Here is a 16,069-nt window from a genome sequence, read left to right on the forward strand (position 1 = left end):
ATAATAGTCCAGAAAACTAGGAAGCCCTTAGTGCACTGTAATGCCTTATAATAAATAAGTAAAACTAGAAAAATCAGGTTGATGGAAGATACCAATTGGCTGTTCAAAATTGTCTCCAGATTTGATAGATAAACTAATAGCAATATAAAATAATTAAGCAGCCAGCCACTGGACTTCTAATAGTGCGCCTAGAGTCTACTATTTCAAAACAATTAATACATGTGCTTGAGACTGCAACTGCAGAGCCAGCAACCATGGCTTCCGCTCATTTCCTCTGTAACAACCATGCTGTCCACCCTTCCTCCAATTCCTTCGCCAAAAGCAATCTACCGTCGTTGAGGCCAAGTGGGTCTGTCTCCTTTTATCAAAGGCAAAGGACCCCTTTTCTCAAAGCCTCCAAGAAGCAGCTGGAGGTCGTCTTCTATCCATCCATCACTCCCTTTTTTGTTTGTTCTTTGAATTTAAGTTACAGATTTTGTTAATTATTCTTTTTCTAACTTGGCTTGTTGGTGGGTTGGTGTATTTAGATAGTTTACGATCCTGATGAAAGGTTGAACAAGTGGGCAGATGAAGTAGACAAGATTGCTCCTCTTTCAAGGCTCACTTTGTTCTCGCCTTGCAAGGTAGTTTTTCTTTTTTCTTTTAAATTTGATGGTCTCCTTTTTTATGTTTAATTTATGACCCCATATATGTGAAACGTGGATTGCTTATGTGATGCAGATTAATATTTTTCTTAGAATAACCGATAAGAGAGAAGATGGATATCATGATTTGGCATCTCTCTTTCATGTAAGTTTATCTAAAATTTAAGTTACTATAAACAAACCATTAGGATGCATAATTTTTCTATTCCGTTTTGTTTTCCGAGAAATTTTGACAATTTGGTCCCTTTTTCTGTCTTCAGGTAATTAGTCTAGGAGATACAATCAAGTTCTCTTTATCTCCTTCAAAATCGAACGACCGTTTATCAACCAATGTGTCTGGTGTACCCCTTGATGAAAGGAATTTGGTAAGGCATGAACAAACGTTATTGTATCTTTTGATTCTTTTTTTCCTATTGTTTATACCATTGCCTTGTGGATTTTATGTTGATCATTTTTCTTTTTGCAGATTATTAAGGCCCTTAATCTTTACAGGAAAAAAACTGGCACTGATAACTTTTTTTGGGTGAGGAGCATCACAGATTAATCTCTATGAGTTTGTTTGATTATCTGTTTTAGGATGTGAAAATAGCGATCGAAGAATTTATGGGAATACTTTTGCAATTTGTTGACAGATTCATCTAGATAAAAAGGTACCTACTGGAGCAGGGCTTGGAGGTGGAAGCAGTAATGCTGCAACTGCTCTATGGGCAGCAAATCAGTTCAGTGGTGGTCTTGCCACTGAGAAAGAACTGTTAGAATGGTCAAGTGAGATTGGTTCAGATATCTCTTTCTTTTTTTCTCATGGAGCAGCCTATTGTACGGGTCGGGGTGAAGTAAGTTCTTAATTTGGTTTAAGATGCAGCGTTATGATATATTTTCCTATTTTTGTTTTACAATCCAGCCTTGTGCTAAGATTGCAAAATATAGTCATTTATATCATGGACTCTGTTTGAGATTTTGCATAGTCTATTGAGATAGCTAAAGTGCCTCTTATTGCAATGGTTTCATAATGAATAAAATGGAAAACTTAGTCCTTCAGATTCATGGATCATTCTCTTTCTGGAGTTCTCTGGGTGGTTTGATTTGGTCTTCAAATGCAGTTGTATTATTAATTTGTTGTCACTGCCATGAAAACTGTACTGTTGCATCATCCATTTGTACTGTGAATCTGTGACCCTAGTTTGGCAAAATCTTGAGGAGAATTATGGCTCTAAAGATACCATATTTGGTTAGTAGATGCAAAATGTTTCCTTGAGAGAATCACTCCCCAGTCATGTTCTCGTTGATCAATTCATCATATCACTGTTATAGGCATTGGGAACAAGGACTGACTTTTTTTGCACAGACAACTTACATCACTTATAACTGTTTTCTCATAGTAATCTTAGAAGCGTACAGTGCCATTAACATTATTGATCCTGCACTTCCCAAGCAACAGGTAGACATAAACAGCCTTCTATTTGGTTCCAAAGTAAGGTTTTTCTCTCTTTTGTCCAGATTGTTCAAGATATTCCTTCGCCAGTTCCTCTAGACCTTCCAATGGTTCTCATAAAGCCCCAGGAGGCTTGTTCAACTGCCGAAGTTTACAAGGTAATGCAATTTGTATATACTGTAATGCTTTCACTGATTTAGTATCAGCAATTTTTTTAATAAGGAAACTTTGATTTCTCAGCGCTTTCAATTGGATAAAACCAGTCAGGTTGATCCTTTAACATTACTGGAGAAGATCTCAAGAAATGGCATATCTCAAGATGTTTGTATCAATGATTTGGGTAATAAATTATAGAAAAATACCTGATCTTCCTTAATTTTGCTTTATCTCCTTTTACTTTTCTTGGTTTTTCCTTCATTCTTATCCAATCATCTTGCATTATTCATTACCAACCTACTGGCTGTTTTAGGTATGTGGGCAATCAGCTGGCTTCAGGTTGACAGTTTAAAAACATTAAATAAATATAAATAGATATATAAGTAGATGAGAACCTCTCAGATTAGGCAGATCATCAATACTGAAAATAATGAAAACAGAAATTGCTCTCTAGTTACAATCATCTTGTGCCAAAAGGACCTGTTAGAGATGCATTTGTGGGTTAAGCATGCAAGAGACGTGGACAGCAGAGAAATAATGAAGCTGGTTGCAGTTGAAAAGATACGTGGGGTTAGCAATTATTAGATTTATTATTCAATGGATTAAAGTAATCGTTATAGCAGATTAGGATTTATCTTTTTATCATATTAGGATTAAAGTTTATCATTACAACAGATTAGGATTTATCATTTTATCAGATTAGGATCAATAAGAATTTATGTTTTAGCACAACTCTTCTTGCGATAGAGTGATCAGCTTATGTAATCTCAATATAAGGAGTTTCTGATTTCAATAGAAGGCAATCAAGAAATTTATTCTAAATATTATGAGATCTAAGGCTCTCTGCAAGGAGTCTGAGGGAGTGAGCTCCCTCCTTTGAGTTCAGTTCTAAACATTCATCATAGGGCAAAGGATTGAATTTCCTGTCAACAGACCTGTGACACGATCTTTTGCAAAGATCTATAACAGGACCCTTCTGCTTGAGCTAATCCATAATCTGTTCAACAGGAGACACCCTGATTCTAGTGGAGGCACTATCAAAATCAATAGGCACACTTATCCTGGAATCAGTTGGAATCAATCACAGCTGACACTAGATTTGTGCTTGTGCCAGATAGCACAATGCATTCTTATTGCAATCAAACATTTTATTTTTCTTACTTTTCGTGAAAGAACATTCATTGTATTCTCATATATGTTCTCTGCAGAACTTCCTGCATTTGAAGTTCTCCCATCTCTTAAAAGATTAAAGCAACGTATAATTGCAGCAAGCCGTGGACAATATGATGCAGTTTTTATGTCTGGGAGGTACAAATTCTAGCTTTTTCCTGTATGTATGTCTATTGCATAGATGAGTAACAAGCTCTGAAATTTAGCCTCCTATTATCATTTCCTCGAGATAAATACTTCCCAAGTCAGTTACAAGAAGCCATGTATATTTCTCTTCTGAAAGTAGCATTGGCTAGTTTAGGCTATCTTATTGTTATAGGTCTAGAAAAAAGCTGAACCTTTTTAAAATTGGTTATGGAGTGCTAGAAAATAAAGAACTGAAAGTTTTATGAGTTCAGCTATCTTTTTAAAAGTAGTACATGTAAGCCTATTTCTGAGGCTTAGCGTTGGAGGATCATGTGAAAAGTGATCATAAGCCAAAAGAGAGATGTCAAATAATTTATGCAACTTCTATTAGCATTTGAAGCTTAGATCAAGGCTTGCCATCTACCATTATCTTATTTGTCCTTAAACAATTTCTTTGATACAGTGGAAGTACCATTGTCGGGATTGGTTCGCCAGACCCTCCACAATTTATTTATGATGATGATGACTACAAGGACGTTTTCATTTCAGGTAATGTTTGACTAATTATCCCTAGCTTATTTTTTGATTGTCTTGCTATTATTTCTGAAGCCTCAAGCAAACCACTGATGCATGTGAAGCAGTCACCTTCTGGTGTAAAACCACTTGGACAAAGATATAAACTCTTAAATTCTATTATTTTCAATTATCCATATCACTAAACTCTCAGCAAAAATACCTAGATAACATATCAACACCAAACTTGGAAAATACTAAACAATAATAGAACTTCTCAAATATTCCAAAGTAATAATAGAATCCTGAATTTCCTATTAGTACTAGAAAATCTGAATCAAAGATCTTAATCTTACAAATAAAAATTAAACCAAAGTAAATTTTTAGATTGAGTTTTTTTCTTAACTTCATCATTCTCCTTTGGTTGAAGAAATATGAGCTTGAGTTTTATAATATGGAGAATAAAATACTGAATTTGGAGGACAGGCAACTTCATCTTCTTGGATGGTAGCAATAAGATTAGAGCACAATATTTTATGCTTTCCTTTGCATCCCTAGAAACATCTGCCCATATAAAGTCAATCACAACTATAGATGAGAGGCTCTTCAATTCACTAGAAATAAGAGAAGTAGATAAATTTTCAATTTCCATTGTCTTCCTCATAGCTTTATTTTCTTCTTTCCCTAAGATACTGTTCTTTTAACAGTTCTCTTTAGCCTCTTTCTCAAGAATCGGTTCCTCAAAATTATCCAACTAAAGGAGAAGTCTCAACAATAGATACTTTTGACTCTTCAAACAACATGGTTTTCTGGTCACTAAATAACTCATAAAAATTATTTGATGGTTTGATAGTCACTAACTAAGTTCTTCTTTTATCTTATTAAATTGATAAAAAAAAAGCTCTCTCAAATATTCAATGTAAACATTGAATTTTTGAAAAATATGAAAAGGTTTATATTTATTATTGAAGATTTAAAGTGTTAGCTATAAATATAAATAAATTAATGTAAACATTTGTATTTTTTTCATCCAATAAGATTTAATAAAATCACAAAACAACATTAAAATTTCCTTTCTTCCTCTTATTTGTATTGTTTGCCTCAGTTCTAGGCTAACCTGGAAATTGTGTCATTGCAGAGGCTAAGTTCTTGACTCGTGAAGCAAATCAGTGGTACAAAGAACCTACTTCAACCGCTACTTGTAGCACGCCACCTGATTTCTCGGAGTCTATTGAGTGACTTACATATATTTTGTGAGAAAAATGATGCAGCGTTTTTATATATCTAATCTCCCACGAACGATACGTTATGGGAATGTTGATTTTTCCATCTTAAGAATAGTTTTTAAAGTTTGTTGTCATGAACAAATAAGAGCAAAAACTCATCTCAAATCTTGCATTCGTTGTAGTGTCACAGGCAAAATAGTTCTGACTAATTTTTCACTTGGCAAGGTTATGACTTTTGGAATTTTGTTGTCAGTATAGAAAAATAATAATAATAAAATACCTTAGACACTTTGAAAGCTCTACACTGGATTATTGCTGCCGGAGACAAGGATCCGCAAATACAATGTGGCTTCCCTCATTGAGTTGCTTCACTTTTAGAAGTGGATGAGAGTCTGCCGATTCTTTTTCAGCCCTGGTTTCAAGGGGCTCAGGAGGGGAAAAAAAAAACGAGGCATTTGCCAAAAGATTCTTGGTACTGAAAATGTCAGACAGAATTGCATGCCAAGAGATTCTTGGTCTACAAAGACGTTCATAATTCTTCTTAATAAATTTTCTCATTAAAATCACTTGAAAGGTGATTTCTAAGTCTTTTTCTTTATTAATGTTTCTAATCAAATCAATCCAATTCAACAGCGAGCAAATTGATAATAACTAATGCAGGCGTTTTAAACACTCTCGTTTAAAGTGTTGGAAGAATTTTGGCCAAGTAAAGAGGACACTAAAGTTTAATCGGACCATCCCTAGCCTAAATGTGAAAAAGGCAAACAATCAGAGGATGCTCTTTGTTTTTTTACCAACTATGAAGACATTCACCAACTTTCAAATCAGAAGCACGACAATAACCAACACCAACATCAAATTCAACATATTTTTCTAGTCTTTTTCTTTTTTTCATTTTATTCATTGAAATCATGCCCCCCACCCTAGAGTGAGGGAGATGAAACAAACTGTCTAGGTAAACTAAAGAGATCTTTCCCTTCAAATGGGGATGTCCATTCATGAGAATTAGCTGCAGATGTTTCTGTGACCACTCCACCCTCCTGCAATCCTGGAATGCGTACACCATTCCCATTTGCTGCTGTTTTCATTGCCAGCTTAGCACCCGTGCTAGTAGCACTTGAATCATATATCTGGGTGCCATTTTTTAAAGAACATGGCCCCAAACACAATCCACTAGGCCTTGGAAAGGAAATATTTCGATCCAAACTCCAGTCTATGCTGGTGTAATCTAACTGGGTCATAGAGCCAGCAGTACTCCAGTCAACTGGAGAAGATGCACCTGATGAACCAGCAGGGCCACCCAACCCAGAGAAGAGTCCAAGAGATGAAGCAGCAGCAAGTGTAGGCGATACACCTAATCTATTCCACAAGCCATTTCCTCGGCTGGTTCCAGGAGAATCCCCAGGACCACTGCCTGGAACGAAGTGTTGCTGTTGTTGATAATGAAGTTGATGGAACATCTGATTTGAATTCAGATTGTTTGGACTGAGGTTTCTTGTGCTGGGAATATGAGGCATCAAGCCATTGGATTTCACAATATCAACACTATTAGAAGGATGCCAACTGGCAGCTGTCCCAGAAGGGGAACTTATGCTTGTAGCTGGAACCTGCTTTGCATTCAGAGATTGAGGTCTTTGCATCATGATGACCGGTTCCCTAACCGTCCCTAGGTGAACTTTCTTATATTCACTTCCAACAGCCACAAAACGTGCTTCTGTCTTGGCTGGCAAAGTTGAGGCTTGCAAAGGTGATGCCAAAGGATAAGAAACAGGCGGACTTGATGCTGCACTTGGCCATCGTTTCTCAGCAGGCACTGCAGTTTGCTGAGGTTTTGCCCACTCCAACTTTGGTTGCAATCTCTTTAGAGACTGCAGATTTTTACTCCCAGATTCTGGAGATCCTGCTACTGAAACCACTGTCTTTGTGTAATTAAAATCTTTGTCATCCCTTTTTTGTGGTATTATAGAAGGTGGATTGGGTTTCTGTTGTTGTCCCACCATATTCGGGCTTACTGAAACTGAAAGCTTACCGTTACTGACTGTTGGAGGATCACCAGTTTCTTCTGGCTTTGGGGGACCAGTAGGTGGATCTAGCTTCAGTTCTCTTAAACTTTCTGCTGCCTTATCAAGATCACCTTCAGCGGCAACCACAGCCCTTTCAACCTCCTGCCTGTTGCACTTGTATCTTATTTCCATATCAGTCATTCGAGCAAGCTCTTCCGATATGTCAATTTTCAAATTAGCCCCACCAATGTTTTGATCCTGGTGCTTGTCTGCATCTTCACCCCCTTCAAATAGCCATGAAACAGATTCTTCTACTTTACCTTCATTTAATATTAGAGCCACTGTAGCCCGCTCATGCGAAAATCCCATCACAACAAGCTTTTGAGCAAGCGCTTCTAGCTTTCTTGACATGAGATAACCACTGCACCGATCATGCAATTCCTGGGCTCTTCTCTCTTTTTGACGCTGATGCTTCCTTTCATTCTTTTGACGGATTTTTTCCCTTTTGTCATTGTCAGCTCCTGGGATTGTTTCCTGCCGAACAATGGCATTCTTCTCTTTATGATCTTCTGACTCACCAGACCAGCTGCCATTATTTGAAACAGAATCATACTCAACCCCAGCTCCAAGTGAACCACCAAAGTGATCATCTGTCTCATCTATGTTCTGGTACCGACCATTAGCATGCAGAGGTGAAGCAGAGGATGTTGGTACCATTTCCAGTGCATGAAATGTTCCAGAAAGAGGATTGTATGCACTAGCTGGTATACCACTAGCTGCATTAGAAAGCCCAGTAGACTTTGAAGCTTTCTGGCCCTCCTTGCCAGCCTTTTTGTCCTTGGACTTGTATTTTGATGCTGGAGACATTTCCTTGTAAGCAATCTATTCCTGCAATGTTCAAGATGTGCCAATATAATAATCAACATTAAGAATTCCACAATGTTAAAGAAACTTGCACAAGCACCAAGACAACAGCCAAATGTTGATCAGCTACAAATGATAGTTGGAATAAACTAAACACCAACACAATAGATTCATGATTATGAAACTAGAATTGGTAGAGTCAACTTTTGTAATATGAAAGACAACAAAATGAGATTCTCATTACACAATGGAAATGAAATCAAAATCTGCAAACAAAATGAGAAGAAGAACTTGGTCAACGAAATCAAAGTCTTCATCGGTAAGTCGAATGGTGAATCACCTTGATGGACTCAGTCAGTATGCTGCCGTGATGGGCAGCGACAGTTGCTAGATCCATTCGTGAGTCGTGATGACAGTCACATAGATCAAATAATCCACTGGTGTGTTGGGTCTGTTGGCAGTTCCTTAGGAAAGGAACAAAAGAAGAAGTTGAGTGGATCACTGGATCCACTTGTGAGTCGTGAGGGAATCAATGGCGTATTTGGTCTGTTGGCAGTCCTTTAGGAGAGGAATGAAAGAAGAAACAGAGAAAAGGGAAGGGAAGTCGGCTGACAGCAGGGAATGAAATAAAGCTTTAAATACTTAGGGTTCAGAAGGCCAATAGCATTAAGGAGCAAAATCAGTTCGTTTTTTTTTTTTTTTTTGGTTTTTTAACTTTAGCAAGCGAACCAAAAAAGAGAAAGTTCTTTAAAACAATAAAAACATCTTTATCTGAAATTTAGGAGGAACATTCAAAATCAGAGGATAAAAGTAAAATAAACATGTTGCAAACTACTATATTCAACTCTAACAAGGAAAAACAGCAAAAGATGCTGATGATGATGATAACTAGTTCCACAGAAGAGGATTGTGAGCAGAACTTTGTTTTCACAATTGCAATCTCATGGGGTTGTTTTCAGATCATCCTCAACTTACAGGGGGTTGTCCTGTATATACTTGACCAGGATTAATAGTTTTCTTCAGAGTCAATTACTGCTTTATAAATTTTTTTAAAAATTTTTTACACTCATTATTCGTTTTAACACAATAAGAACACAATATGTATACAAATTTTTAGTAAATAAACATCCATCCCGCTTCTCTTGCACCCTAATGCTTGCAGCTTGGACCACTGCACTATATTCTCTGTTGTACGCAACAAATTTCAGTTTACATATCAGTCAAGCACTTGTCAGATCAAGAAAAGTCAGATGAACATTTAAACAGTTTTTAGCAAATATGTATTCAAAGGTTACACAATCTAAAAACTACAGTCAGGCTATTGTTTAAGCAAAGGCATCCCAATGCTTATAGGGAATCGTTAAAATTTATTAAGCATTTCCCGTTCAGTTCTTGGGCCAGAAACTAACACACATTATCACAGGTAATGACCAAAAGAAATGTGTAATAACATCCAAACAAAGGGGAAAAATCCCTAAACACTCCGGTCAATTATCCAAACAAGTCCACGGGATGAGAGACCATTTCATAATACAAACAAGTGTATCAAGTTTGCTTCCCGTAAATCTCATTCATGAAGAAAATGCACTCAACCATTTCTGGCACTAGTGAAATACAATTCAGTAGCATTTCCCAATTAGCCAAATGACAATCAAGCCACTACCTCAACACCATTTGAGAATACCAAATTTAACCCCTAAACATGACTTCACACGTATAATTAAAAAGGAAAATGAACGAACAATGGTCCCCTCGCACACTCAACCAAACAAAATCATTCGATTAACCAAAAAAAAAAAAAGCTCAAAGGTCCATCAGAAAATTTTCCCAATTCCCCAATTCTAAATCCCAGACGCAAATTCAAATCCCAAAGTTAATTCCCAAAGAAGGCGATTTATCAGCGAATCAAAATGAAAGCAAATTTGACAAATGAAAAAAAAAAAGTACAATCAGATAATGAAATGGAGGGAGACAGAGGCAAACCTGCGGAGAGAGACAGGAGACAGCGTGATGGATGGAAGGATCAGGATTGAAGTCGGGAAGGATAAGAGATAGACACAGGTATTTGGAGGCCCAAACAGAAATGAATCGATAGAATTAGGGTTTTGCGAAAAGAAAAAGAGGAAAATAGATTTGATATGATAAATCCGTAACTGCTAATGTACAATACATGTATGGCCCCACTCTCGTCTTCTCTCGCCCTGTATCTTTTTTCCTTTTCTTTCAAAATATTAATTATGTTCCCCTTTTCTATTTTATTATTTCTTTCATACTTGCATACATATTTAATAATATTATAATTTAAATATAAAATTTTAATAATTAATACAATTATTATTTTATTTTTAAAACAGATATACATATATTATTTTTAAAACAGATATACAGATATACATTTATTTTTAAAACAGATATACATAAAACAGAATATTATATAATAATTTATTTTTTTAGCTAATTAAATTATTCTATTTTTATTTAGAGTTAAATAAATTCAGATTTAATATAATATTATTTTTAATAATAAAATATTTTTAATTTAAAATATTAAAATTTAATATTTTAATTAATATAAAAATAGAAAAATAATTTTTAAAATTATAAAAATAAAATTTTATTATTAAAAAACTCCATTATTAAAAAATACTCTCTTTTATTTATCTTTCTTTTTTTTATTATTTCAAACTCATTATTTTTTTTTAAATTATAGTAATATATAAAATATATTTTAATACTTAATAAAATTTAATATATTTAATATTATATTATTAAAAAATAATGAAAAAATTATATTTTTTTAATATATATAAAAAATAAAATTACAAAAATTATAGACAGAAGGAATAATATTAAATTAAATTAGCACTTATCTTACTCTTAAAATACATTGGCTTATTTAAAGGAGACAGCTTAATTGTACTGTTTACGTTTTCTTTTTCCTTCTCGCAAAACCCCAATTCTATATTTCTATAAATTCTGTATGGGCCTCCAAGTACCTTTGTTTATCTCTCTCGTCGCCTTGCCGACTTCAATCCTTGATCCTTCCATCAATCACGCAGTGTCCTGTCTCTCTCCGCCGGTTCGCCTCTCTCTCCCTCCCTTCATTCTCTGTGTGCACGTTCTTTTATTTTGTCAAATATGCTGATAAATCCCATTCTATATGAATTAACTTTGGCATTTGAAATTGCGTCAGATTTATAATTGGGAATTAGGAAATTTTTCTGATGAACTTCCGAGCCAATTTTTTTAGGTTAGTCGAATGATTTTGTTTGGGAAGCGTGCAAGGGGACCATTGTTCGTTCATTTTCCTTTTTAATTAGATGTGTTAGTGAAGTCCTGTTTAGTGGTTAACTTTGGTATTCTCAAATAGTATTGAGGTGGTGGGTTGATTGTTCTTTGCCTAACTGGGAAATGCTCCTCAGTTGTATTTCTTTCCTACTTTGTATTAGTGCCGGGAAATGGTTGAGTGCATTTTCTATATGAATGAGATACATAGGAAGCGAACGTGAAACACTTATTTGTATTATCAGGTGGTCTCTCATCGTGTGGACTTGTTTGGACAATTCACCCGAGTGTTTGGGCCTTTTTTTTTTCTTTTTTTGATGAGGGGATGGGGGATTGGGTATTGAAATTGAGTCCTAACAAGATTCAATTAATGCACTTAACGCCGGTCAAAGCAGGATAATTTCTCAACAAAGAAAAGGGTATGAGGTTCAGATTCTCAAATAATTTGCTGGGCAAGAAGAAATGTTTACAAATAATCGGAGGCAGGAAGAACGAACTGGAAAATATGGAACTCCAAGGCTCCAATACCTTCAGGTTTCTATTTAATTTGTATTTTTCTATATTATTACTTTTTTCTAATGCAGAAAACTTGGCATTTATTATGTGCATTAGTGACTTTTTCATATGGTATCAGTAATCACCTTTTTTCTTTTTCTTTATGTTCATTACAGGAATTAGTGAGCCAGTTTCAGAGTGCAACTGATGAAGGTTTGCTTACTTTATAAAAGAGATTATATTATTGCTACATTCCTTATCCCACAACTATGTGGTGTCTTATCTCCACACAGTAATGATGACCCATATATTTGTGAGAGGGGAAGCACTATGCTTATGGAACATGAACATTCTATGATTTCCTGATTTTTCAGTGTGTCTCTTTTTTTCTTCTTTTTGGCGTCTCAACTTCAAAGTTATACGTGGTTGTCAAATATACTAACTAAAGTTTGACAATTTGAGAGCTTAGTATTGATTACAATAATGTCTTATTTACATTCTTTAACTATTTTTACTGTGACTGAAAATGGTGTTAGTGTGCAAATATCTCTTGTAATTTGAATAATTTACAAATGTTATCTGACAGCATCCTATTATGATATGGTCATTCCATTGACAAGTACTTCATTCATTTATGTTGTTGTTGTCATTTGTGAAATATTTGAACCAGGTTTTGTTATTGTGGTTGCAGAAACCAAGGAGAGAATTGTTGCTAACTTGGCAAACTTTGCTTATGATCCTTACAATTATGCATTCTTACGCCAGGTTCAATGCTTTTATGTTGTTGGAATTATTTGGTTTGGAATGTCACCGAAGATGTTTTTGTTTCTTTTACACATGTTTCCCATATAAACATCTTTTGCATGTATTTTTTAGCAGCTCAATGTTTTGGAACTCTTTATAGATTGCATAACAGAGCCAAATGAGAAGCTTGTAGAATTTGGGGTAGGGGGTCTATGCAATTCTTGTGCTGGTAAGTCCAGCAACATAAATGTTTTGCTAAAACCTGAAGCGACCACTAAACTTTCTTTCCCATTAAAGCTGTCAAGATATTTTTTTCTTCCCTTGAAGTTATGCATGTCTTAGTGCTGACTATCTTTTGTCCATTGTAGATCCAGCAAATGGTGCAATTGTCGCTCAGTGTGGTGGTATACCCCTTGTTATCCAATGCTTATCAAGCCCAGTCAGAAATACAGTATGTGATTGGTTTCACCTGCTTGCCTCAAAACTTCCATTGAAACATGGAAATTTACCTTGGGACTTAAATAGGAGAATACACATTTAGTTGCAGGCATAAAACACATTTTTTTTCTTTTAAAAGGCAATTTCTTTTCTTTAAAATTAAATAATTGGTGGCTTTTGGTTTTACTTATATTTGAGTTTATATTCGTCCTTCATGCATCTGTCAGTTGCTCCTATAAGATTTTCTGGGAGCATTTCTTTAGATTATTAGTAACTAGAGACTAGAGAAACAAAAATATTTGCTTAGCTTGTTGCACCTGATATTCTAATTACTTCAATAGTACCACAATAACACATAATTGTGACTGTCTGATAAAATGCTAGGTTGAGTTTATCTGCCCATGGCTTGGTTCTGACTAAAACATGCATAAATGATGATTACTATGTCAAATATCCATTCTTTTCTTTCCTCACTCCTCTTGTATTTCTCTTTCACTATGTAACACTCCCTTTCCTTTCCTTTCCTTTTTTCTCTATTATCCCATCTTTAAAGTGCCATTTTTGGTGCTACCTATATTTCAGTGTGACTACCTGCTAAAATGCTAAATTTTGGTATTGTCGGCTGAGTTTTATCTGTCCATTGCTAGGTTCAGACTAACTTGTGCATAACTAATGATGAGTATGATGTCAAATATCCTTTTTTCCCCCCCGCACCTCTCTTATATTCTCCCTCTTTATTCAAACACCCACGTCCCCTATTTTTTTCCTCTACTCTTTTATTATGGCATCTCTAAAGTGCCTATGGCTGTGATTTACATAAGAGTTCTCTCTGTCTACTTTTCTTCAGAAAAATTGTATGCATTTTTTTTTCTTTAAACTTCGTTAGCTTTCCAGATAGGGTACAGGGAATCATCCCTCCAAGGTTGATTTAGAAGTTAGGGACCAAAAGCTTACAGATTTTATACCATTAACCTCCTGTATCACTCTTGTAGGTCAATTATGCTATTGCTGCTCTTTACTATCTTTGCAACTCATCTAACAAGGAAGAGATTCTAAAGCCAGAAGTTATAGATTGTATCAAGAGGTTTGCTGCAGCAGAAGCAGTAAGTATAAACTTTAGTAATCTGGCAAAAGCATTTCTTGACAAGCATGTCTCTGACAAAGAGTGAGACAAGGGTTCCATGGACCTCATAAGGAGTGTCCATTTTCTTTGAAAATTGATTTGGTTATACAATATAAAGAAGTGTGGGCTTGATGAGCTTTCGTTTAAAATTTTATCAAGATTTTTTTACTCTGGTTTTGGGACCATTGACTTTCTTGTAATGTTTATCTTTATTTAAAAAGAAAAAAAAATCCTTGTAGTGTTTGATGTTATATGGTGTATCATATGAATATCCCATAACGTCTAAATGCCTCTAGAATTGCATCATGCTGTTATATAGTTTAGCTATTCTAGGAGTTTTTCTTATTGTACGAGAAAATTGAAAATTTTTCATACATGAGCATCTTTGCTTGTGAGGATCAAAGGGAAAATGACTGGTGATTTGGCCCAGCTTTGTCAGGTTTCCTTGATCATCCAATCAAATGCTCTCAAATAATTTAACATCTCTAATGCTCAGCATCATTGTCTCAGGACCTGGAGGGTCCATAAAATCAAAATTCTAGAAACTATGCCTATAGTGGGGCAGTTACAACAACTAGCTAATTCTACTTCTTAGAGCTTCTTTAAGAATGGCTAGTCCAGTAGTAGGAGCTGCTGAAAATTAGTCTCCCCACATACGATTCCAAAAGGAAAATCCTGTGCCCTGTTTCTCGAAGGAGGCACAAAACCCACCTCAGCCAGAAAATCTATTTGCTTATATAAACAAGAAACATTATCATTTATTATATAATTTTTGTCTGCTTCTATTAGTCTTTTCTCAAAGAGTCTTTGGTTTCCTTTTGCACCCTCTACAAACTAGGATAGGCTTTGAATTTGTAAGGGGTTGAGAAAAGTGGACCGAGTATTTCACTAGTTCAAGTCTATGCTGGTTCAACAGTATTAGAAATTTTTTCCTTTCATAAAGTCTTTTGTATAACTAGGGAATTCTAAGCATAGTGCATCATTGCCATTCAGGATTAAAGAATTTTAAAAGGAGAAATTTTATATTTTTTAAGAATTATTTTACTTAATAAAAGAATATTTCTTTTCTGGCTTTTTGTGAAAAGGATCTTTCTTAATCTGTCATATAAAGTATATTTCTTGCCGCTTCTTTCTCGTACCATTGCCATGGGAAATTTGAAGACGACCCTCATGGTCAAAGATGATTTATTGTAGTTAGGGATGTCAGGCGGATGGGTTTTTACGGGTACCCGATCCGCCCAAATCTTATTAGGACGGATTTGGGTTTTTACAAAATGGATTTGGGCGGATTCGAGTTTAAAATATTTTATCCGTCTTGGATTCGGGTAGGGTTCGGGATTAGGTAATCGGATACCCGTTACCCGAATCCGATTAGCTATATTATATCAAAACTAACCCTAATCCCTAATTTCTTTTTTCATTTTACTCGATTCATACGTCTCTCTCTCCGTCGGCGCTTCTCTCTCCCGCTTCTCTCCCCGCTTCACTTTCTTTTTTCATTTTACTCGATTCATACTTCTCTCTCCGTCGGCGCCTCTCTCCCCCGCTTCACTGACGACTGCCGGTAGCCCAGGCATTGGTGACATTTCCTTCTCTTTCCAGTCAACAATAAATCTTCTTTCTCCCGATATCTCCTTCTTTCTCTTCAATGGCCACATCGCCCACTTCCCAGTCGGAGACAACTTTTCCCTCTCCCCGGTCGGCATCGGCGACATCTCCTTCTCTCTCCCCAATCGGTGACATCTACTCTTTCCAATTGACCTTCTCACCCCACTTCACTGGCGATTGCTGGAGACAACCCTTGTCTCTCCCCAATCGGCGTCGGTGTCGGCAACATCTCTTTTGACTGG

General features: G+C 35.7%; 3 protein-coding genes across 9 annotated transcripts; 2 read left to right on the plus strand and 1 right to left on the minus strand.

Moving 5' to 3' along the window:
- The first annotated feature begins 100 nt into the window (after positions 1–100).
- LOC110608474 (4-diphosphocytidyl-2-C-methyl-D-erythritol kinase, chloroplastic/chromoplastic) lies at positions 101–5,501 on the plus strand. Its single transcript, XM_021747713.2, has 11 exons — positions 101–413; positions 528–623; positions 721–789; positions 905–1,009; positions 1,111–1,167; positions 1,277–1,477; positions 2,142–2,234; positions 2,317–2,416; positions 3,441–3,540; positions 3,992–4,077; positions 5,180–5,501. The coding sequence occupies exons 1-11, from the start codon at positions 255–257 to the stop codon at positions 5,278–5,280; spliced, it is 1,167 nt and encodes a 388-aa protein (XP_021603405.1). The 5' UTR covers positions 101–254; the 3' UTR covers positions 5,281–5,501.
- Positions 5,502–6,121: 620 nt separating this feature from the next.
- Positions 6,122–10,285, minus strand: LOC110608473. Of its 2 annotated transcripts, none has more exons than XM_021747711.2 (2): positions 10,118–10,285; positions 6,122–8,158 (listed from the first exon to the last, which is right to left on the minus strand). In XM_021747711.2, exon 2 carries the CDS (start codon positions 8,135–8,137, stop codon positions 6,191–6,193), a length of 1,947 nt encoding a protein of 648 aa, XP_021603403.1. In that variant the 5' UTR covers positions 8,138–8,158; positions 10,118–10,285; the 3' UTR covers positions 6,122–6,190. The 2 variants fall into 2 exon arrangements, with proteins under 2 accessions (XP_021603403.1, XP_021603404.1); XM_021747712.2 differs by lacking the exon at positions 10,118–10,285 and adding an exon at positions 8,475–10,091.
- A 773-nt stretch (positions 10,286–11,058) lies between these two features.
- Positions 11,059–14,470, plus strand: LOC110609714 (armadillo repeat-containing protein 7). Of its 6 annotated transcripts, none has more exons than XM_021749490.2 (7): positions 11,059–11,213; positions 11,815–11,953; positions 12,091–12,127; positions 12,606–12,679; positions 12,791–12,887; positions 13,027–13,109; positions 14,089–14,470. In XM_021749490.2, the coding sequence occupies exons 2-7, from the start codon at positions 11,882–11,884 to the stop codon at positions 14,263–14,265; spliced, it is 540 nt and encodes a 179-aa protein (XP_021605182.1). In that variant the 5' UTR covers positions 11,059–11,213; positions 11,815–11,881; the 3' UTR covers positions 14,266–14,470. The 6 variants fall into 6 exon arrangements, with proteins under 6 accessions (XP_021605182.1, XP_021605184.1, XP_021605185.1 ...); XM_021749492.2 differs by having other exon boundaries at positions 12,794–12,887; XM_021749489.2 differs by having other exon boundaries at positions 11,062–11,213; positions 11,665–11,953.
- Positions 14,471–16,069: the final 1,599 nt, after the last annotated feature.

This window comes from Manihot esculenta, chromosome 2 (genome assembly GCF_001659605.2).
Source record: "Manihot esculenta cultivar AM560-2 chromosome 2, M.esculenta_v8, whole genome shotgun sequence".
Classification (NCBI taxonomy): domain Eukaryota; kingdom Viridiplantae; phylum Streptophyta; class Magnoliopsida; order Malpighiales; family Euphorbiaceae; genus Manihot; species Manihot esculenta.

What these genes read in the sequence shown, in the direction of transcription:
- LOC110608474 (XM_021747713.2), top strand. Translation starts at nt 255, where the DNA reads ATGGCTTCCGCTCATTTCCTCTGTAACAACCATGCTGTCCACCCTTCC. An exon ending in CCCTTGATGAAAGGAATTTG is followed by an intron (nt 1,010 to 1,110) that starts GTAAGGCATGAA and finishes TTCTTTTTGCAG; the next exon opens with ATTATTAAGGCCCTTAATCT. An exon ending in GCACTGATAACTTTTTTTGG is followed by an intron (nt 1,168 to 1,276) that starts GTGAGGAGCATC and finishes ATTTGTTGACAG; the next exon opens with ATTCATCTAGATAAAAAGGT.
- LOC110608473 (XM_021747711.2), bottom strand. Translation starts at nt 8,137, where the DNA reads ATGTCTCCAGCATCAAAATACAAGTCCAAGGACAAAAAGGCTGGCAAG.
- LOC110609714 (XM_021749490.2), top strand. Translation starts at nt 11,882, where the DNA reads ATGTTTACAAATAATCGGAGGCAGGAAGAACGAACTGGAAAATATGGA. An exon ending in TCTATGCAATTCTTGTGCTG is followed by an intron (nt 12,888 to 13,026) that starts GTAAGTCCAGCA and finishes TGTCCATTGTAG; the next exon opens with ATCCAGCAAATGGTGCAATT. An exon ending in CAAGCCCAGTCAGAAATACA is followed by an intron (nt 13,110 to 14,088) that starts GTATGTGATTGG and finishes TCACTCTTGTAG; the next exon opens with GTCAATTATGCTATTGCTGC.